This window comes from Pteropus medius, unplaced genomic scaffold (assembly GCF_902729225.1).
Source record: "Pteropus medius unplaced genomic scaffold, Ma_sr-lr_union100, whole genome shotgun sequence".
Classification (NCBI taxonomy): domain Eukaryota; kingdom Metazoa; phylum Chordata; class Mammalia; order Chiroptera; family Pteropodidae; genus Pteropus; species Pteropus medius.
This window is the reverse complement of record NW_024349803.1, coordinates 14,828,757-14,850,869: the sequence shown is the minus strand read 5'-3', so window position 1 is coordinate 14,850,869 and position 22,113 is coordinate 14,828,757. Positions and strand designations below refer to the sequence as shown.

Here is a 22,113-nt window from a genome sequence, read left to right as displayed (position 1 = left end):
CCTTAAGATTCAGTCCAACAGCAAAATGATCCAAATCTGAGGTTTACTTAACACTTATAAAAAAAAACAATGTCTAACTCACACACAGCTCTGTATCTAAATGGCTCCCTTGTTCTCTCTAGTCCTCTATATTCCTGAGGTTCACACCGCCTTCTCCTTACACAACCTTTACGATTGTAGCTTAAGAGCCCGAGTTCTCTAGACAATCCCCCACCCCTCACAAGAACAGGTAACTCAAAATTGCCTGTATTTCCTCTACCACAAAAGCTATTACATTATCGTTTACCTATTAATACCTACCACCAAGCAAAAATTAGTTTTGTGTTATCCCAGTGAAGTTCAAGAACCCAGCTTGTTCCTAGTATATTTTTATAAGAAAATGTACTAAACTCTCGTGCATCAAAAGCTGCTAGAATTTTATATATTCATGTGAAATACATTTGTACAACCCCAGCTCTAGCAACAGACTTTAATCCACGATTTAGATTTGCCAATGTGTCAAAAAGAACCTTTATTTTTATAATAGCCTCTTATGTTCTTATGCTTTCTTGCCAGATGCCTTTGGAGCAGGTGCTTTCTGGGCTGGAGCTTTCGGACCCTTCTGAGCTTTTGGAGGTGCTGCTGCCTTCTGGCCTGCAGCTTTCTGGGCAGGAACCTTCTGGGCTGGAGCCTTCTTGCCTGCAGCGGTCATCTTTTTTGCTGGAACCTTTGCAGCAGCTGCTGCAGCTGTACCTTTAGCAGCAGGTGCTTTTTTGGGAGAAGCTTTCAGGAGAGCTGCCTTTTGAAGCTTCTTAACTTCAAGCTTGATTATTCGGTTCCTCTGAAAAATTTCAGTTTAGTTGTCAAACATGCATACAAAAACTACTCTCTTCATCACATATATAATGGATATGTATAGGAGACAATCCTTATGTCTAAGAACCCTATGAAGTTGACTTTGGCCTACCAAGCTTGGACAAACAAAATTACCAAACAAGTTTAGGGTTAAAATGTAACAATCCTGTAACATTTTTAAAACTTACCATTTTCTTTGCCTTCATGACTTTGTAACGATCAAAATCTGTCATCTTGGCTTTCTGTTAAAAAATAAAAATAAAAAATCCCTCTCATATCACCTTCCAACCGTTGAAAAAAAGAAAAGGTCAGAATTCAAAATGACCTTAAGTCATTATTACCTTTTCTCTGGCTTCAATCTTCTTGGCCCATCTTGTGGCTGCCCATTTTGTATTGATATCCGCCTTCTGCCAGGCCTGTCGAACATACTTCTGACGGGCACTAGAAAGAGCCAGGACCAATGGCTAAGAAAATCAGCTTTGAAGCCACACAGATCCAGAGACAGCTTTGTGTCCTCTGAAAAGCACAATTACTCTTCCCATTTGTTGTACTTCTAGCTCCGCTTGTCTCTAGAGAACACATACCACCTGGCACACTCCAAGTTTTACTTATTTGAATGGTATTCACTAAGCCAAGATGTCTTATAATCTCAAACACAATTTTAATAAAAAATAAAACAATGCAACCCAGCCCAGGTTCAGGATTTAAAAATCACCTCTTATCACGCACAGAACATCATACCAGGGTAGATGTGGAGAAAGCAATTTCCTTTTCATAAAGAATGAGGTGAAGTTAATCCTTAGATCTAATGTTTTTACCTTGTACAAAAATGCTTAAAGATTTGTGATCAATCACCAAATCCAATTATAATCATTTTGAAATTTCTTACAAATATTGAGTATCAAAACCCAGCATGTTTAAAAATAAACTAGTATTTATGTGTTCCACTGCAACCAACCATCAATGAAGAAGTACTACTGATTGCCTCGATTCCTTATAAGTAGCTGGGAAAAGAACCTCTATAGTGGCTGTCATACTGAGATCATGTATGTTACATATTCATAACTGACACATACTAAAAGTTTAATGATAGCTAGTATTGGAAGAGACAAGAGTTACTATTTTTATTTTGAATGTGAAAGTGACTAAAATATCAAAAAGAATTCCTTAGGGAGGTTTTTGTTGTGTAAATCCTAAAAGAAAAGAGTACAAGATAAGATGATGGCAACTCTGGATAAAACCAAAGCCAGAGAGCTACCAGATCACAGAACATTTAAAAAGTAACTAATGCCTATCTACTTCTACACTGTAAATTCTTCTTCTAATTGCTCTCACTCTCAACACTGTTTACTATATTCTCAAGGGAAAAAAGAGCAAAATAACAAAAAACATTTTCTGAATTAAACTAAACAAACTTTTATAGCATAAACAAAGCTGGGGGAGGGCGTGATGGTCGGTGGACAGTTTACCTGTGTGGGAACTTGAGGATGAAGTCAGTGAGCTGCATGCATTTGAAAGGCATAGCCTGTCTCCTTACTTGAGTGCAAGGTCCATCAACCAAGGCCTAGAACACATAGATAAGATTAAAATCTCAGCACGAAACTGATCTCAGCATTCAAAATAAAAAGATATTCTCTGTACCATTTGTCCTTTTAGAATCATCAACTCCCTATTTGGATGCTTTTTAAAAATATTAAACTATTAGTAGTGCAGCATATAACCCAATACATAATTTACTTGACGACTTTTGTCTTTAATTATTATATTTTCAACAAACAACTTTATGTTCATTCAGTCTTTAGTCAACCCCTCAGTTAGTTGTTCTCGAATACTGATAATAGCAAACGAGGGCCTTCTAGGTGCCTGGCTTTGTTCTAAATTTGCTCTGCATATAGTAACTCATTTAAACATCACCAACGATTCACTTATAATTTGTTAGAAGCTCTAGCCAGTTTAAGGGGCAAAAGTAATACTTAAGCCCAGCCAACACAAGTCTGCGCTTGAAATCCCTACTCTGCCTACTTCCTCAATGGTAAAATAAAACCACCACCCACCTTAGAGAACCACTAGGAACATTACCATCTATACTGCATACCATCCACTGCTATGTGATGCTGTGACTTTTCTTATACTTACCCTGTTCTGATCAATAACATCTACAATTGCGACCAGCTTTCCGGCATGAGGACCAAAGGAGACATAGGCCACCCGGCCAACCTCCACGAAGCGCCTGAACACCTAAAATGGGAGAGAAAAAGAACGAAGGTAATTAAATGTCTCTAGTTTATAAGGCTTTGCAGCTTAAGGTCAACGTGGCTAAGTACGGCGAAAACGAATGTTAACAGGAAAAAGCCCAAGTGACACGGGACTATTTGGACAAAATCTGCAAAGGCGACGGCGGCAAAACTCCACGCCTAAGTGGACTGCACGCCCCCACCAGGGCGGCCCAGCCAGGCCACGGGCTGCTCCAGCCGAGGCTCCGCCGGCGGTGGCGCGCACGCGTAGCCCAGGCACGCCGGGCCATCCACGCGCTCGCAGGCCGCGCGTCCATAAAGCTCCTAAACTCCGTGATCCGCCCGCTAAGGCATCCTCACCAAGCGCCACCTAAGACCCACTGGGCACCGCTACCTGCCTCCGCTTCCCAGGCCAGACGGTGGTGTTGCTCCACGGCCACCACCCCCGGAGCCCGCAACAGGGACACTCACCATGTTGGCGGCGTTCGGCGAGAAGGAAGAAGGCCCGCCCAACCGTGCGCATGTGTAGAAGGCCGCCCCGCCCCTGCGCTAAACGAGACGCCGACGTCGCTACCGATTGGTTAGGATTGGGGTGCGTGCGTACTCACGCTTGCGTGCGCAATCTCACGCTTGCTCAGTGAAAAACATGGAGGAGCGGACTCGAGTATGGCTGATTTGTCCCCGACGCGAGCTGCGTGATTGGCTTCGGTTATGCGGCGCTGGAGATCATCTTTAGGTTGAAAAAGAACGCAGAAACTATGACTCCAGTATAACTCTGTGCGAATTCCATTTGACTTTTTTTCTAAACATTCTTCCATCCTTTCCACTACTTAGTACTCCAGATTTTTATCTGTTACTCATAGCTTAGTACTAGATTTTTTTCTCTCAAGTGACCCCAGTAATTTTGTCAACGTTTCATTTTAAAATAAAGTTGTAAAACTAGTATAAGTAATTCCCATAGGCGCTTCTTTTAGGTTCCCCAAATGTTAACATTTTATGTGTACATTCTCATTCTATTATTTTTTCTGAACCATTTGAGGAAATTACAGACATGATTTTCATCTTTACACACTTAAATGTGTTCTAAAAACATGGACATTATTATCAGCTCCATCAAATCAGGAAATTAATACTAATATAGTCTTATTACTTTGCAGTCGTTATTTAAATGTTAAAAATTGTCCCACTTACGGATTTTAGCGCAAATGAAAAAAAGTTTTCCTTGTTTTTCATAATACATTTTAAAATACAGGCTAGTTTTGTAGAATGTTGTAGGATGTATCTTGATAATTTATTGTAGTTTTCCTCATGATTATATTAAGATTATTCATTTTTGGTGGAAGTGCTATGCCCTTGATGCATCATATCAGAACACATGCAGGATATCTCTTTGTCTCAATATGGCTGGATTAAGGTGGTGATAATTGTGCTGACAATTCCCAAGTCTATTTGTTTTTTCCTTTAAACTCTATGTCAGCATATCTTCCCAGGACCGTTCAAAGCAACCTCCTGAGTGACTTGCTTTTTCAATTGCTCCATTTAATCTATTGTCTGCTCATCAGTCGGAGGGATCTTTTTAAAAAATCAGATCACATCTTCCTATTTAAAATACTTCAGTGACTTTCTACAGTATTTAGAATAAAATCAAAACTCCTTACTCTGGCCTACAGGGCCTTGCATTACATGCTCCTATATCTGAACACATAACATCCCTTGTTCCCCTTCTTCACTGTGCTTCAGCCACACTGGTCTTGAACAGGCCAAACTCCTTCCTGCTCTATGACTTTGTACATGGTATCTCACCTGCCAAGAATGCTCTCCCCTGTGTTTATACTCATCGCATAGCAGTGCCAATACATCTGTAAATTTTTTCCAGATAGCTCTTCTCAGAGTCTTAAGCCTGACTGACACAATTAAGAAAGTAAAAAATAAAATAGGAGAGACTCCTTTTCTAGCTCAGCTTTTTGTTTTCCTCAGAACTGTTATCACAATTGCAATTGTTTGACTAATTTTTCTGTCCACTTAGATTGTAGTTTTGCATCAATTGGAGTAAGTTCCTTGAGGGCAGGACCCTGGCCATCTTCTTGTCTTAGCACAATGCCAGATAAGGGGCTCATTAAGTGCATAGTGAATTAATTAAGTCTTTAGGCCTTGATATCTGCTTTCTAATTTACAAGGCAAAAGACATGAATGAGAAACATTCATAGTAGCACTTTTGTAGTAATAGCCCCAAACGGGAAACTACCCAAAGGCCCATAAACAAAGAATGGATAAACTGTGGAAATCTGTAGCCTAGCATTCAAGGCCATGCACAATCTCACCCCTATGCCTCTGTGGCTACAGGTCTCGCGGCTTTTCATGCAGTTGGGCCCCCTCTTCCCAGAAAGTGCTCCCCACTCTTTCTCCACGGAGAGCGACAGTGCATCCTTGAAGCCTCCCGAGGCTCCTTCCAGCAGCCACAGGCGGTTTTCAGATTTTTTCGAAGCTCCATTACAATGGCAAGTAAGCCTTCTGTACCTCAGGAGGTCGCGGAGGTCCAGGAATTAGCAAAACAATCATTAGCAGCTACTGACAGCAGCAAGCGGACCAAACACACCCTGAACTCGGCCAGCTACGCCCCTTCCCGGGATGCCCGCCTGTTTCATCCAATCACCGGGAGGAAGGGCAACTCGTGACTGCGCCAGGATCCAAAGTGGCGTCCTGGACCCGTTCGGTCTTTGGTACGGCCTCCCCGCAGGCCACCCGGTTCGTCCAGTCACCGAAAGGAAAGGTGTGGTCGGGGGCCTCTCTTACGCTTAGGTTTTCGCTGTCCTTCGGGCGACATGTTTTGGGAGCTGTGTCCCCTTGAAGCCACCACCCCCTCCGGAGTTGCTTGTGGCAACAGGTGGATGTAGGGGTCGGGGCGGGTACTCCGCTTCGGGTTCCTGCCGTGAGGCACCGTCCCGGGCCTGGCTGGAGGACGCGGGGGAGGGCAGCAGCACGCCCACTTCCCTCAAGCATTTCCGGAGTCTCTGCGGGCGTCAGCGGGGCCGGTGTTGGTCACCTGCTACCAGCTGGACCCTGGTATGCCTGTCAGCTATAGCTGAGTACATGTGTCTCGTGTTCTTTTTCTTTTTCTCAGTCATAGGAGATGGAGATGGAGATGTCAGTTTAGCAAACAAAATGCCTGGGACCCGAAAGAGAAAGAAATCTAAGCCTGTTCAAGAAGTAGACCAAAAGCTACCCAGAACCCTGACTTTCTTTTTGGTTTCGTAAATTTGAAAGATATGAACCAATCCTAGTTATGACCAAACTAGCAGGGTAGTCCTGTGCTCTCCTACTTGTCATGGTGGACAAGTGCGTGTATATTTAGGAGTGAAAAAAATGCCTGTACCGTCTGTTTTCAAAATTTGCATCTTAGGAGCCTCGAAGGCGAGCAAGACTGTCCAAGCCCAGTCAACCTAAGGTCACCAGGAATAAATGTAGTCCAACAAAATTAGGTGTGTAGATTCATTGCAGTGAGGGAGACTACACAGCAGAGATATTATGGAGCACTTAGCCAAAGAAGATAAAGATAGAGTTATAGGATTGTGGGGAGATGTAAAGTTGGATGGAATTTAAATGAAACACTGTTTTTGATAGGCTCAGAGCAAAGCAGAACTGTGTAAAGGGGTTAACATCAGGCCTAGCCAGCAAAATGGATCCACAGCCCTGTTTTATGGGAAATGTCCAGAAACCCCTTTTCTGAAGATTTGTACCTGGGTTATAAATTGAAACTGCTTTTCTATGTTAAAGTAACATAGATCTTCCAGGAGGCAAGAGTGGATGTTTTCTTCTTGCTGATAATAATTTCAAACATCAAAACTTCTGAGAGTTTGATTTTGGAAACAGAGTTTCTCAGTGAGTAAGAAAGCGGTAGTCATTCAAAGAATAGGGTTATTATGATACTTTACAGATGCCGTATGTTGTTAGCAGAAATATTGTTCCCTGTTAACTTCATTTATATCTATTTTTCCCACCTGTTGAATGGCCATGCAGACTTTACTTTCTCAATCATGCTTGTACCTGGTCCCAAGCACTCTGCAGTTACTGGAGAATGAGTCTGAGGTAGGACTGTATGACACATTTAAGGAAGCAATTGCCTACCTGGACAGGTGTACAGCAGAGCTGCAGAGGTGAATGGCTGAGTGGATGGATGTTCCCAGGTAAGAGCAGTCAAATAATATCCTTGCTGCCCTGCAGCACTTGAACTTCATCTCCTACCTCAGTGTTAATACAATTCTTTCTGTCCTGGCCCATATCCTGGCCACTGTGCCTATCCATGTCCCACCTGGAGGGTGGAGAGAATCAGAACCTGACAGAGGCAGGGAGCAAAGGCTTTCCTGGGCCGGCTCTGACATGTGTCCCTCAGGACATCTGATATGCATCAGATTTTGGATGACTTTGACCCATACACATATTGACAGTGGCTGGAATGCTCTCTGAGTTGCTCAGCTTGTATACTGCCCCTTGGAACTTACTCCAGGGCAAATGTGTCTGCTGAACATGTTTTTGAGTTTTGGTCTCTGTTTTATATGATTATTTTAAAAGGCTTTCAATGGAGCTTGTACTTGTACTAGGGGAAGTAGATCCTGTGAACCTTTAATGCAGTGAGAAGAGGTGGATGCGGGGAAGGGTGTGACTGCTAACGGGTATGGGTTTGCCTTCCGGGTTAATAAAATGTTTTAAAATTGAGTGTGGTGGCACAACTCTGAGAATATATTAAAAGCCACTAAATTGTATGCTTTCAATGGGGGAATTATATTGTATGTGCATTATATCTCAATAAAGCTGTTAAAATTTTTTTTTTAATGTGCAGAGTTCTGACCTTTTGAGATTTGGTGTTAATGTCTGAAAAATAGTGAATGCGTCTATGTGTGAGCAGCGGTGGGGTTGGAGAGTACATGCGTGCGCATGTGTGTGCACTCGCCCACGTGTTTGTAGTATGAGCATCTGGGTGGTACAGAAGTATCAGGGCGTGGTGTGTAGGAGGGGCACAGGTGTGTGTGATATAAGTAGAAGGATAGCGGAAGGTGTGGTGTGTGTGGGGAGCAAACATGGCTTTGTGAATGAGTGCGTATGTGTGTGTATTCTTAAGGGGGCAGATGTGTCTGTGGTGTGTGTCATGTTCTAAAGTGGAACCCAGTTGAGAGTCGCCATGCCTTTTTGCCTCTTCAGCACAAGAACAGATAGCCAGAATTAGTTTTTCCTAAGGATTACAGCCTCCAGGATTAATGGCTTGTTATTTAACCATAATTCTAACATTTCTTTGTTTGTTTGTTTGTTCCTGTAAGCAGAGGCAATGTATTTTTTGCTGTACATATTTTGCTCAATGAACTGAGGCCAGAGGCCAAGGTAAACAAGCAAAATCAAGACCTTCAACACTTTTCACAACATCAGTAGGCTAAATAATTTATGATAGATCCAGGAACCCAGAAAGTTGACACCAATTTACACTCCCATCAGGAGTGTGGGATGGAGCCCACATTAACCCATAGAGTGTATTTTTATCCCTGACCATGGTTCTGAAATCCATAGGAGGGCAATGGAACTTTTCCCCCGCTCAGAGGTTAAGTTCTACGATAGTTCAGAGGTGAGTTTTAGGCAGATGAGAGCAAAAGAACAAAATCAGGGGCCTCTTGGAACACCACCATTTTTTTTTTTTCCAGGAAAGAAGAGGGCAGATGACAAAAAGTAGAAGACAGGTAAGAATAACAACATACAGACACTCTGGGTAAAGATGGTGTCTAGAACACAAACACCTAATTGCATTCCTACCCGACACTCCACTAAAATTACGATGAGGCTTTCCTTAGATACTTAGCAATCCTTGTTTATCGTCACGTATTTAAGGTGGTGGTGGTGGCAGGTGATGGGAGTTCTGAGTTGCTGACTTAAGCTTCACTGTAGGATGGTCTTACTGGGGAACTTCGAATGTCAGCACAGTTTTCCTTTCCTCCTGGGCTGCTTGGGTTCTCCATAAAGGAAGATTCTTCCAAAGTCCTGCCTGGAGGCAGAGTTGGCCCAGCACCTGGGAGTTGATGAGATTAGAGGGCTTGGGGTCTAAACTCTAAGTAGGCTCTAGTTCCCTTACTCCTGCTGTTTCGGGTATGACATCTTCAACTTTCACCGTGACTCGTGCCTCCCAGTTCCTCTGCCTGCATTGGGAGAGGTAGTCCCTCATCAGTGTACATGATACCATGAATTCCTGAGCTTTTTGAGGATGGCACTGTTTAAATTGGCTGATTCTTAATTTCTTTGATTTAGGATTTGGCTTTCTTGGCTCTGCTAAGCCATTACCCCTGGTCCATCAGCTTTTCAGGTGCCAAAATGTCATTGCTGGTTTTTTTTTTTTCCTGTTCTCTCGTGCTTGTGAATTTGTGCAGGTATAGGGAGCCTTTTTCAAGAGGAGTCTGGATTCTAACCTTCTTCTTATTAAACTCTCTATCTCTGTGTTATATTTACATCTCAGTTAATGGCAACCCCTACTTTTAGTTGCTCAGGAAAAAATTTGGGAAGAATCCTTGACTCCTTTTCTCTCACACTCTGCATGCATACATCAGCAAATTTTGTGTGCTCTATTTTCAAATATTTGCAGGATCTGACCATCGCTCACTCCCTCCAGTGCTACCAGCATAGTCAAAGCCACCAGCATCTCTCCTCTGGATGATTCTGATCACCTACAAATTGATTTTCCTGTTTCTGCCCTTGTCCTCTTCATTTAATTTTTCTCACTGCAGCTAGAGAATAAATCCTTTAACCCAGAAGCCAGATGTCTCTCCTTTGTTCAAAATCCTCCAGTGTCTCCCTCCTGTGGTCTACTGCCTGTTAACTCTCTGACCTCATTTCCTACATCTTCTCGTTGTTCATTCTGCTCCAATCGCACTTGCCTCCTCTCTGTACCGCGAACATTCTCCTACCCCAGGGCCTTTGCACATACTGTTTCCTTTGGCTAATTCCTTCACTATCTTCCAGTGTTTATTCAAATGACGCCTTATCAGAAAAGACTTTTCTGACCTATTTGTATGAATTAGCAATCCCCTCCCCTGCTCTCGTCACTCCCTATCCTCCTCACTCTCTATTATTTTTCTCTGGATTAGTTACAACCCTCTGTACAGTACAGCATATGTTTAGTTTCTTAATATCTGTCTCCCCAACTAGAATGTCAGCTCCATGAAGGCAAGGACTTTGCTTATTTTGTTCACTGGGGAAGCTACGGCACCTGGAACAGAATCTGGCTCATAAGACACAATCAATATTAGCTGAATGAATAGGTGAGTGAGTGATGAGTGAGTGAATTGAATAGGACTATATTAAATGAAACGGAGGCATGGAGAGCCTCAGAGAAGTTTAGGCCAAGATCACTCAGCAGTGAACAGCAGAACTGGAATTCAAACCTGGTTTGTGTGATGTCAGAGCCTGACCGCTTGATCGTTTTGTTTAATATTTGAGAAGAATTTTAAATGTGCTAATGGTATAATGCTATGAAAGAAATAAGATATAAAATTTTAACTCCAGCATGATCTTAACTATGTAAAAATGGATAAAGAAAAAGAAAAATGTTAACTATAAAGCAGTGAGTTTCTGAATGTTTTTGAAAGTATATTTTAAAACTTTTATTGTAGAAAATTATGAAATACACAAAGCAGACAGAATAGTATTACGAACCCTGATGTACCTAGCACCCAAGCCTCAAGGATCATCAAACCATGGGCCAGTCCTGTTTCATTCACATCATCCCTTCTGTGTCATTTTGGATCAATTCACAGGTGTGATGGTCAAGTTTATGTGTCAACTTGGCTAGGCTACAATCCTCAATTATTCATTAACTGAGTGTTCTGTGAAAGTATTTTGTAGCTGTGACGAAAGCCCATAATCACTTGTTTTTAAGTAAGAGAAGTTATCCTAGGCAATCAGTTGGAAGACCATAGGAATGAAGGCTGAGAAAGGAGAGATCCCACCTGTGGACAGCAGCTGGAGCTTAGGCCCTAGGTTCCTGCCCTTCCTGACAGCCTCCCTTGCCCGTCCAGCCCCACGATCACAAAAGCCAATTTCTTGCAAAAACAGTCTCTTAACATATTACTCGTTCTATTTCTCTCGTTAAACTCTTAACTGCCACACCAGACACAGCATATCATCAGGAAATAGTTTAGCAAGTATCTACATGGTAAGGATTCTGAAAAAAAAAAATCCTCATCATCATCATCTCACCTAAACAAAAAATAACAGGAAATTCTTGATATCATCGAAGTGTTTGATTTCTAATTATCTCTTCATTATTTTATAATATTAAAATACTTTTGAATTAATGATTTTCCACATATTTACTTAGGGATGAAGAAAGAAAGAAAGAAGAAAGAAGGAAGGGAGGAGGGAGGGAGGGGAGGGGGAGAGAGGAGGGAGAGAGAGAGAGAGAGAGAGAGAGAGAGAGGAAGAAAGAAAGGAAAGGGAAGGGGAAGGGAAGGAAGGAGGGAGGGAGGGAGGAGAGAGGAGGAGAGAGAGGAAGAGGAAGAGAAAGAATAGCAAGGAAGGAAGGAAGGGAAGAAGAAAAAGAAAAAGAAAGAAAAAGAGAGAGAAAGAAAGAAAAAGAAAGAAAGAAAAGAAAGAAGGGAAGGAAGGGGGAGGGGAGGGAGGGGAGGAAGGAAAAGCAAGCACGCAACCTGAGGCGGATTTTCTCTGTGGCTCCAGCAGAGGGCCTTCGCGTCTCATGTGTTCCAAGAGGAAAGACATTTGTCTAGTTTCTCTCCAACTTCAGCCTGAACTCAGCCCAGTTGCTTAATTAGCATACAGTAGACTTGACAAATGTATGATGAGTGAATGAATGAATGAAATAAATGGGTAAAAGAAATACTTTTTAAAACTTTTATTCATCGGCTGTACTCTGTTCCAGGCACTGCCTAAGTGCTAAATTTTCTCTTTTCTCAACTATCCCATCAGGTAGAGATTATCCCCATTTTATGCATGAGTAAATCAAGGGTGAAAGACACTCCAAGACTTTTTGAAGGTCATAGAGGTAGCAAAGAGAAAATCCCTGAGTTAATCTAGATCTACAGTTTTATTTGTTTAAATGTCATATGGGACATACAGAAAGTGTATAAATGGTTGAAAAGGGTATACCTGAACTACTACCCATTTATAGAACATCACTGTCACCCCAGAAGTCCTGTTGTTAAGCTGAAACACTAACCCCTAACATGATGGTATTTGGATAGGGGGCCTTAGGTAGGTAATTAGGATTAGATGAGGTCATGAGATCATGAGGGGGTACCCACTGATCATGATGGGATTAGTGTCCTCATAAAAATACTAAACTCATGGACCTTAGTGAGGCTTAGAAATTTATGAATTTGACCTCAAAGGCAGGGGAAGTAGAAACAAAAATAAATGAATAGGACTATGTCAAATGAAGCTTCCGCACAGCAAAAAAAAGCATCAATAAAACAAAGAGGTGACCAAATGAATCGGAGAAGATATTTGCAAACAATGCCTCTGATAAGGGGCCAATATCCAAAATACATAAAGAACTCATACAACTCGACAACAGAAAAACAATCCAATTAAAAAATGAGCGGAGGACCTGAAAAGACACTTTTCCCAAGAAGACATGCAAACGACCCTCAGATGAAAAGATGCTCAACTCCACTAGCTATTAGGGAAATGCAAATCAAAACCACAATGGGATAGCACCCCACACCTGTCAGAATGGCTGTCATCAACAGGACAAGTAAAAACAAGTGTTGGAGAAGTTGTGGGGAAAAAGGAACCCTCATACACTGCTGGTGGGAATGTAAATTGGTACAGCCACTATGGAAAACAGTATGGAGGTGCCTCAAAAAATTTAGAATTACCACATGACCCAGCAATCTCTCTTCTGGGAATTTACTCAAAAAATTTGAAAACATTTATCCATAAAGATATATACACCCTTATGTTCACTGCAGCATTATTCACGGTAGCCAAGACATGGAAACAACTGAAGTGTCTATCGATAGATAATCAGATAAAGATGTGGTACGTATATACAATGAAATATTACTCAACTATAAGAAAAGATGGAATACTACCATCTGTGACAACATGAATGGATGTTGAGATTATCGTGCTAAATGAAATAAGTCAGAAACAGCTGAGAACCATATGATTTCACTCATAAATGGGATATAAAACTGAAAACAACAAACAAGACAAACAAAAACTCAAAGACACAGACAACAGTTTAGTGGCTGCCAGAGGGAAAGCGGGGAGAGGGTTGGTAGATATGGGTAAAAGGGGTCAAATATATGGTGACGGAATGAAATTTAACTTTGAGTGGTGAACACACAATGTAATCAATATACATCTGACATATTATTGAACTGTACATTTGAAACCTATATAATTTTATTAACCAATGTCACCTCAATAAATTTAATTAAAAAAAAATACTAGAGAGTTCACTCTCTCTATCTGCACAAGCAGAGGCAAGGCCATGTGAGGACTCGGCGAGAAGACAGCCGTCTATAAGCCAGAAAGACAGCTCTCACCAGGAACTGAACTGGCAGCCACTTTGATCTCAGACTTATCAGCTTCCAGACTGTGAGCTGTTGTTTAAACCAACTGGTCCATGGTATTTTCTTACGGCAGCCCTAGCAGACTAGGGTATCTACCTATCCCTTTCCAAACACAACTACTATCTTGCCCCAAATTTAAGAGTAATAATTGCCTTCCTTTTCTTTAGAGTTTGCCTTCTGTGTTGAGTCTTGCCTGCTTTTAAACTTTATGTGAATGCAAACGCTTGGTGATTTAGATGCTGTATTTATCTGATATGTCTATGATTTATTGCCTACCCCTCAGTCATTTATGGAAGCAACATCAATCAACAAATATGTTGAGTATATAATGCATTCATAGCACTTAGCCAAATCCAAGATTATACCTGGGAGGTGTTAGGCCCATAGGTGTTTCTTAGATGTCTGTTGAATGAGTTGAGTGAGTGATGAATGACAGGCTTTACCCTTATGTGGCCTTCTGCCTGTTTTAGAAACAAGCCATATGCACACACAAAGATAAATAACCATATAAGAATTTATGATGTAGTTAGTTTTTCAAAGGTGGCCCAGCAGATAGATCAGTGTGTGTGTGTGTGTGTGTGTGTGTGTGTGTGTGTGTGCGCGCGCGCGCGCACGTGTGCGAGCATGCACGCACACGCACGCTTGTATATAAGGAAACCTTTGTGGAAGTAGATCTAGAATTAAGCCTTGCATATGCATTATTGGAATAGATGGGTAGATGACCCAGTCTAGATAGGGCGAACTATGTGAGCAAAGGTGCATTTTGGGATAGGAGCAGCTGTTCTGGGTGAGAAACAAAATCTGAGTAGCAGGTTGTGGCCTCACGGAAGTTTTAAACATCAAATAAGGTAAAGAAATGTTCAACTCAGTTCTCTCAAAAAGCCAAAGTTTTATCAAAGTGAAGCCCTTCAAACTCTCTGGAATAAAGGCGATATTAATGCAAGATCTTAAGTCACTAGAAAAGTTTTCTTAAGAAAATGTTCTTAATTTTTAAAACTTGCTCTCATAAATACCACCGTGGGTCCTTAGGAGAAAGGGTACCATATGCAAGGTAACAAACACCACACTGCAAGTCAAAATAAAATAAGAGTCCTTTATTCTGTATTCAGCTAACAAAATCGGAAATAATGTTGGTTTTTAGTTTGTAGCCATGGGACTTGCTGGAGTTCTTTCCCACCCCACCTTAGAGTTAAATGTCACTGCAGCTTCCCTTTCTTTCCCCAAATCAAGAACTATGGCTACTCTGCCAGAGGCCTACCATCTAGGAAAGTGAGTGGTAAGCAAATCACAGAATAGGATGTCTGGTGACAGCATCAAGTGTACCTGTGGGAATGGTGGTCAAATGGTAATGGAAATACAGGCCTAAGCAAAATTCTAGCAAAGGCAAAAAAAGATCTGGGACACAACAGCCTCGCTAGGAGTAAATGTTTTATAGGATAAGAGCAATGTGAAGGTGAGGTGACAATGATGATATCACACCAGTGGCAATCTAATGACCAGCGCCCCGAGCGAGACTCCCATTCTGGGAACAGCCAGCAGTTTTCTAGACTCTCTGTGTGTCTCTGTCCTTCGGGTTCTGCCTGCAGGACAGAAGCTGGGCAGTGGCCTCTGTCCATGGGGATGAAGCAGTCTTCTCCCCCAAATATTATATTGTAACAATCTGAGGGAGCTCAATGTTTATGGGATTGCTAAAGGGAAGTCTTAGTTAAGGACAACGGGAGGAAGCTATAAAATGAGACATCTGATTGGGCCAAATGCTTAATGGGCATCTGTTAGCTTCCGAACTTGCCAGGAAGAATAGGAGATTTCTGAAGGAGGGAAAATGCAAACTGAATCCTGAGATCAATTCTTCAACGTTAAACTGTCATAGTCTCAGCTGACTCTTCCTCTGGGATACTTGGAATAAAGAGCCCGGCCTTGATGACCCGTTTTCTCCTCTGTTTCCTAAGAGGTCAGCAAGTGGGTGGTGAGGTCTCTGGAGGACCACTGTCACAGAACAGCTGAGGGATGCCCCAAGAGGTGCTTTGGCATAAATCAGCATCTGAGAGGCACACGACCTAGGTATTTGACTTTACTTGTTTTTCCTGAAGATGGACATTTTGCTTGCATTGTCTGGTGCCACCCGGGCTGGACCTGGGCAGCCCTCGGGCTCCAGGAGCTACTCAGAGGGGCTCACTCAGAATCCACCGCATGGTCCAAGGCGTGCCGAGAGTGCCTCTGATTCCTGGATAACACATACAGGTACACAAGAAACCCCAGACACAACAAGGCCACTCCTGTGAAGAAGGCGAGAGTGCCCATAAAGGCCGGTGGCTTCATGGGCAGGCGGATCAGCGGGACTTCAGCTGGGATCTGGTTGGTCAGGCTGAGCATGTAGCCAAGAGACCAGGCTATGCTGCTATTTTCCACCTGTGGAGCAGAGGAGATGGCTCAGTTCTCAGAGCAGGGGTGGTGGTGGCAATGACATACTCAGGGCACACCACTGTCACTCTCATGAAATGCCCACGGGAAACTGTGCTCTAAGGAGGTCAAAGGACTTGCCCAAGTTCAGATACTGCAGAGACTGGGCTAGGATCCAGGTCACTGGGACCCCAAAGCCTCGAGCGCCCTACTGCCAGCCCTGCGGAGAAAAATCAGAACCAATCCTCACAATGTCGTCACAGCCAGGTGTGAAGAGGGCTCTGTCAGTAACAGCAAAAGGTTTTCCATTGATGGCACAGTGTCTGTGGCTATAATGTTTCTAAGAAAAGGGACTCAGTCTAAATGGGAAACAGACTGTCAATTTCTTCTGGTAGACACATCAATTTTTGTTTACATACTTTTAGATGAATAAGTATTTCGAATTTACAATCTTCATAATGAACATTTTATCATTTGTAATTTTCTCCATCTCTAATGATGTTCTTTATCTTAAAGACTATCTCATCAGAGATTAAATAGCTACACCAGTTTTGAGTGGTGTTTGCCTGACAGTTAAAAAAAATTTTAACTTTCAATCTTTCCATGTCCTTTTGCATAAAGTCTATGTGTCTCTTTAAAGTGTTTCTCTTATGAACAACGTATACTTGATTTTTAAAAATTCAATCTGATGTCTGTCTTTAACTGATAGTTTTAGTCCAATTATGATTATTGTAATTATTGCTATATCTGGACTTTTTCTGAATGCCTTAGTTTTAAATTTTCAATTAGTGCTCTTTTCCTGTTTATTTTTTTTAATTTCTTGCCTTAAAAGTATATATAGGTATATATATGTTCCTCTTCACAAGATATTTTGTTGTTGTATCCTATATGATTCTTATCCCTTCTCCATTATATTGGATATTAATTGCACTTGAATTCTGGGTTGTTATGGATGGATTCTTCTCTTTTACTTTTCTTTGCATTAGTATTATTTTTTAATACAAATTTTAAGTCACAACATTAGTTATTCTTACTTTCTATATTTTTATAACATCTCTTGGATTTACTTCTCTTCTTATTTGACTACCTCCTTCGAAAAAATTTTTGATTAAATTCGTGTGTGGCAAATCTTTGGAAGTCTTTTGTGACCTCGCCTTAATAATTTGGCTGTATATAAAATTTTTTATGAATAAATGAAAGGAACTTGAAACCTAGAATTCTATATCCATCCAAGCTGATATTCAATGGAAAAATCATTCTCCATTCTCATCATGTACTTTCCTGGTAATTAGATTTATTAGAAGCAAAGCTTACAGAGTACATGCCACCAATGGTTCTTATATGTCTCCAGACATCCTTATTTTTGTAGATGATTTAATTTTATTTATGTAAAAGTAGACAGCAGGCTAATGTCAGATGTTGGTTGGTTTAATCTAATTATTGCCAAGGCTAATAGTGAAAAGACTGACTCCAGACATACTTCAGGCTTTGCACCAGTTAGTCCTGAAATGAGAAAACCCTCCGAGAACCCAGGGAACATAGTGCTGGACGAACATATCAGCAAGGCTGAGTCCTGCCCGAAAGCAAGGTCCCAGGCCTCTTCACCCAACAGTCTCCCGATGACAGCTGTGACCATTCTAGCTTCAGACCATTGTGGACACTTGACAGTAAATACAGTGTCTCAGGCTCATTCCAAGAGAATATTCTTATTAAATGCTGCTTCTTTAATCCCTCATGTTCTAGAGCCTGTATCTTACTCTGACATCTGTGTAAAATGGACATCAATTCGTTACTACCCTCTTTTTAAAATTGTTATATTTGAAGCCTCTTCTCAGGATGAAAAGTCTCAAATCCTTAACATATTTATTTATTCACTCGACAAACATTTACTAAACATCTTCCAGGTTCTCTCCCCTGTCTTGAATGCCAGGAATACGAGGGTGATGAAGCAAGTCCTGCCCTCGTGGAGCTCAGAGCCCACGGGGTCTTGGCTTCTGATCCCTTACTCACGTGGAAGGGTCTGCAGTGAACGCCTCCTCTGAATTCTCCGTCATCCCTTCTGGGAAGTCCACAAGGGATCAAAGTCTCATCTTTCACATACATACACACAAACTTCTATTTTGACAGGAAGAAGAGAAAACAATTTGTGCTTTGACTTACTTCTTTTTTAAAATGTATTTGGGGCCAGGTCTCCTCAGTGAATTTGTACCCACTTACGAGCAAGTGGTAGATATAGTGGGCTGAGAAGCAGTACGAGCGGGCGTATATCTCATCAAACCGGGGGAGCAACAGCTGGAGCTGAGAAGGGGGTTCAAAACAGGTAAGAGGCAGGCCTGGCAGGCAAATTTTAAAATGCGCATTTCAGAACACCTTAGGTCAACAGTCCTATTTGAAAGAATCTATCACCCGGCATTTCATAATAAGATTACTCTGAACTAATACAATTCTATAATATAATATGGAAAATATCCCCACACGACATCATATGAGAACAATCTCTAAGTTTATAGAATCCTTATTATGTGCCAAACACTGTGCCTGTGGTTAGAACATTAATCCACGACGGGGGTGTGAAGTAGGTCCCCTTAAACCCCCATTTTATGGGGGTCAAAGTAGAACAGCATAAAGGCCAAATTCAGAACATATCCACGCATGCGCACAAAGGGAATCTACTCTGTTTTGTACCGATATTGAGCCTTTCTCTTTAAATACTGACCTGACTCCAATTCTGTGAGCAGAAATTCCAGGTGCTGGAGTTGAAGGTGTTCAGGGAAAAGCTCCCTGAAAGATTTAAAGCGCTGGCTGTGTAGTAGAACCCTGCGAACGCCTGTTAAGGAAGCAGTGCTGAAGGAAATCCGTTCTCAGAATGGGATATAATATGGAGGTTTCAGGGCAGGGAACAAGAAAGCGGGAAACAAGTCAGCAGAAGAGAAACAGAAAGGCGAGAAATAAACATTGCATGGGGATAAAAGGAATCTTTCGGTGGTTTCGGCTCTTACCACAAATGACCCTTTAACTTTTGGCTGGTAAACCCCATCGAAGCAGGAGATTTCTTGGTCATGGCAAGCTTTGAAGGCAAACAGCGAAGCCACCTTTTCCCTACACAGTGACGGGTTCCCGGTCCCTTCGAAAGTGATGATGTCATTGGGGTCATAAGTTCCAGGCCTCAGATCCTCTGTGCACAGGCTGCCAAATATGTGGCCCCCCGTTAAGGTGGTGACATAATTCCGAGGGTAACAGGGGTTGGCGAGTTTGGCTTTGGTGATAGAATTCTGTAGGTACAACGGCAAGCTGTTAGCAATCGCTCTTTTGTAGGGGACCAGATATTTCTCTTTTGCAAATTCTTAGTATTGCTACCTTCTAATGCAGAGAGGGAAATGGGAAAAATGCTATCTATGCCAATGTGTGCTTGAAGGCAACTCGCAGAGTAGCTAGAAAACTCAAGTGGCAATGGGGGGACAGTCACCCTGCACCAGGCACAATGCTAGGCTCTCGCTCACGTGATCTGACCTAGCTTCTACAGTAGCCCTGTGAAGCAGGTTTTATGAACTCCATTTTGATGAGAAAACAAGATATGTTTACTTTAATTGACCATATTGAATAGGATATTACCTATCTCATAAAATAATCCAAAAGATGCAAATAAATATATTATGAAAATTAACTCTCCCTCCCGCCCACTTCTACCCACCAGATCCCCTCCCTGAAAGGGACCACTATTGCTGGTTTTTGTGTATCCTACCAGAGATTATGCCTTTGCAAATATATTTTCTTTTCCTCTTTCTTTTTTTTTTTTTAAAAAAAACCATAAATGGTAGTAGTTTACATATTGTTCCGCTCTGGGATTTTCTTACTTAAAAAGTCATCTTTGCTATCTGTCCACTCATTGTACACATTAGAGTGGCTTTGTCTTTTTAGTAGCTGCACAGCGTGTCACTGTACAAATAAAGTATCATTTATTTAAGAAATCCCTCTAGATGAAGATTTAGGTGGTTTTCAATTATTTTGCCATCGCGAACAATGCTGCAATACACGTCCTTGTTACATATAAATTTTTGATCCATTTGTAATTTATTTAGCATAAAGATTATGATAAGAACCTCACTTTACTTCTTCCAGATGACTAGCCAGTCTTATTTTCTGGTGGAAAATGTTCCCTTTATCTTATGCAAGATTCCAAAACATGTTTGGTTCTATTTATGGACACCCTTTTCTAAAGAACTGGATTTCAACTCTAATTTCAAAGCCACTAAGGCATACTGTTTTCCCTACAGTAAAATCTTAACTCAAGTAAAATATCGAACACATATTACTTTAAAAACAGAAGAAAAAACATCTTACTTAAAGAGGGAAAGAAAAAAAGTGAATGTGTGCCCTTAATGGCTAACACACTGTCACAGTGAGACCTGAGCCCCAGGCTGGCTGGAGACCTGTTAATAAGAGATTAATCTGCAAAGTACATGTCCAGGTGTCACTCTCGCCAGCCTGTGTAGGCCCTTATGTTACAGAAGAGGAAACGAGACCCAGACAGGTGGAACTGACTGAGCCAGTGTTCATGACGTAATAATCCCCACGAACCTTCCAAATCGGGCTTGGCAGCACGTGTTTGGCATGTGAAAGAGGTGGTCAAGCAGATCCGGGCGTGCGTTTGTGGGTGACCCTCATCACACCTGGACCCTGTCCCTCACCTGAGTCAGAAGCTTCAGAGGGCAGGGCCACCCTCTCAGGTACTCAGATGTTGGAGAGTGCCCCTGTCCCTGTGAGGGGGCTGGGGTCTCACACCTCTGTCCCCAGTCCTGGGCTCACACCTTGAGACTTGCATTCTCGAACCCAAATGAGACCTTACACAGGTGAAGCATTCGCTTCTCTACTGTAGACTGTTGGATACATGGATAATCATTCTTTAATAAATATGGTGTTTGGGGGGTACATGTACCCACATACACATATATTCCTCGGGGCAAACCAAATTTAAGAGGCTAGACTCTCTGACCCTCACTCACCCTGGGAAAAGGATAATTTCACCTTCCTCCTTCTCCTGCCTGAAATTCATAGGAGCCCCCTGCCCTCCACCTGTGCCAGGGCCAGAGCTGGAGGAACATTAAGCATTGTTAGAAAAAAAAGGAGATGGAGAAAAGAGGATTTTCAGAGCTTCTCTCCTGGAAAGAGGCATGTTGGCTGTAATACTCGTGGGAAAGCAGCAGGGAGTGGTGGTTACAGAGGCCTTCCTAGGGAGAGTCGACTGGGTTCCCCATTGGATTTGGTTTGGCTGACTGTGGGGAGGGGGTGAGAGTCTGGAGTGGGCACTGAGTCTCTTGAGCCATGAAGAGTAGCTGAAGGATGTCGGCAGGGTCCCCCGCTCTGTCCTCCCAGGCAGCACTGAGCCTCTCTCGACAATACACGTCACGGGCATGTGTACTGAGACTCCAGCCTTTCCTGTGAGGCCGGTGGAGAATCGTGGGAAATGGGCCAGAACTGGACAGTGAATTCTCACAACCCACCCCGCACAACTGCTCGGTAAATGCAGGGGTCTGAAGATGTGAGTGCTGCTGACAACGCTTTCGTGAGTGAGCCCAATTTTTCTGCAGCCTAGTGTCTGAGGAATGCTGCTGCCAAGGTAGGTTAGAGGGCGGGGGGTCAGCCTAATGACACTGAGTGGTTCACAGGCTGGCCTAATACTTGTCTCTTGACCCTGGGTCCCATTGGAAGCCAGTATCTGGTTGGTCTCGTGTCCCTCTAGATGATCAAGGCCCCTTCCCTTCACCTTCCCTTCTCAGCCATGGCTGAGATCGATGTCCCCTGAACACTAGAGTTTGGGTCTGGAATGTCATCCATGGCTCTCTGACACACACCACACTACCATCGAGTTTATGTTCGTGACAACTCTACAGCTGGTGCCTGACGCAGCCATCTGCACCGTGGGACAGTTGCCATGTGAATGATTGACCGAAATGATAGAATTCAGTGGCTTGAAAAATCCCACCATATAAAGGGCAGCAAGCCTGCCTAATATAGGCCCATCTGCAGGGAGGCCGAGCCTGGGGGAGCTCTGCCCGCCCCGCTGTCAGCAAGCATTT

At 42.5% G+C, this 22,113-nt stretch overlaps 2 protein-coding genes and 1 long non-coding RNA gene across 5 annotated transcripts in view; 1 reads left to right on the top strand and 2 right to left on the bottom strand.

The window, feature by feature from the left end:
* Positions 1–480: 480 nt before the first annotated feature.
* Positions 481–3,660, bottom strand: RPL14 (ribosomal protein L14). The gene is made up of 6 exons (XM_039837387.1): positions 3,540–3,660; positions 2,971–3,072; positions 2,304–2,398; positions 1,176–1,275; positions 1,023–1,076; positions 481–820 (listed from the first exon to the last, which is right to left on the bottom strand). Exons 1-6 carry the CDS (start codon positions 3,540–3,542, stop codon positions 539–541), a joined length of 636 nt encoding a protein of 211 aa, XP_039693321.1. The 5' UTR covers positions 3,543–3,660; the 3' UTR covers positions 481–538.
* LOC120582197 (uncharacterized) lies at positions 3,635–9,853 on the top strand. 2 transcript variants are annotated; one of them, XR_005647491.1, is made up of 4 exons: positions 3,635–5,838; positions 7,086–7,252; positions 8,756–8,791; positions 9,685–9,853. It is a non-coding gene; the product is annotated as an uncharacterized LOC120582197 (long non-coding RNA). The 2 variants fall into 2 exon arrangements; XR_005647490.1 differs by having other exon boundaries at positions 3,635–6,131.
* Positions 9,854–14,709: 4,856 nt separating this feature from the next.
* ENTPD3 (ectonucleoside triphosphate diphosphohydrolase 3) overlaps positions 14,710–22,113 on the bottom strand; it is a 28,484-nt gene continuing 21,080 nt past the window's right edge. For both annotated transcript variants that reach the window (XM_039837385.1, XM_039837386.1), the window contains exons 8-11: positions 19,036–19,308; positions 18,753–18,863; positions 18,197–18,334; positions 14,710–16,045 (exon numbers count right to left, since the gene is read on the bottom strand). In XM_039837385.1, the coding sequence (XP_039693319.1) occupies positions 15,809–16,045; positions 18,197–18,334; positions 18,753–18,863; positions 19,036–19,308 (759 nt within the window). In that variant the 3' untranslated portion in view covers positions 14,710–15,808. The remainder of the gene's footprint in view (positions 16,046–18,196; positions 18,335–18,752; positions 18,864–19,035; positions 19,309–22,113) is intronic.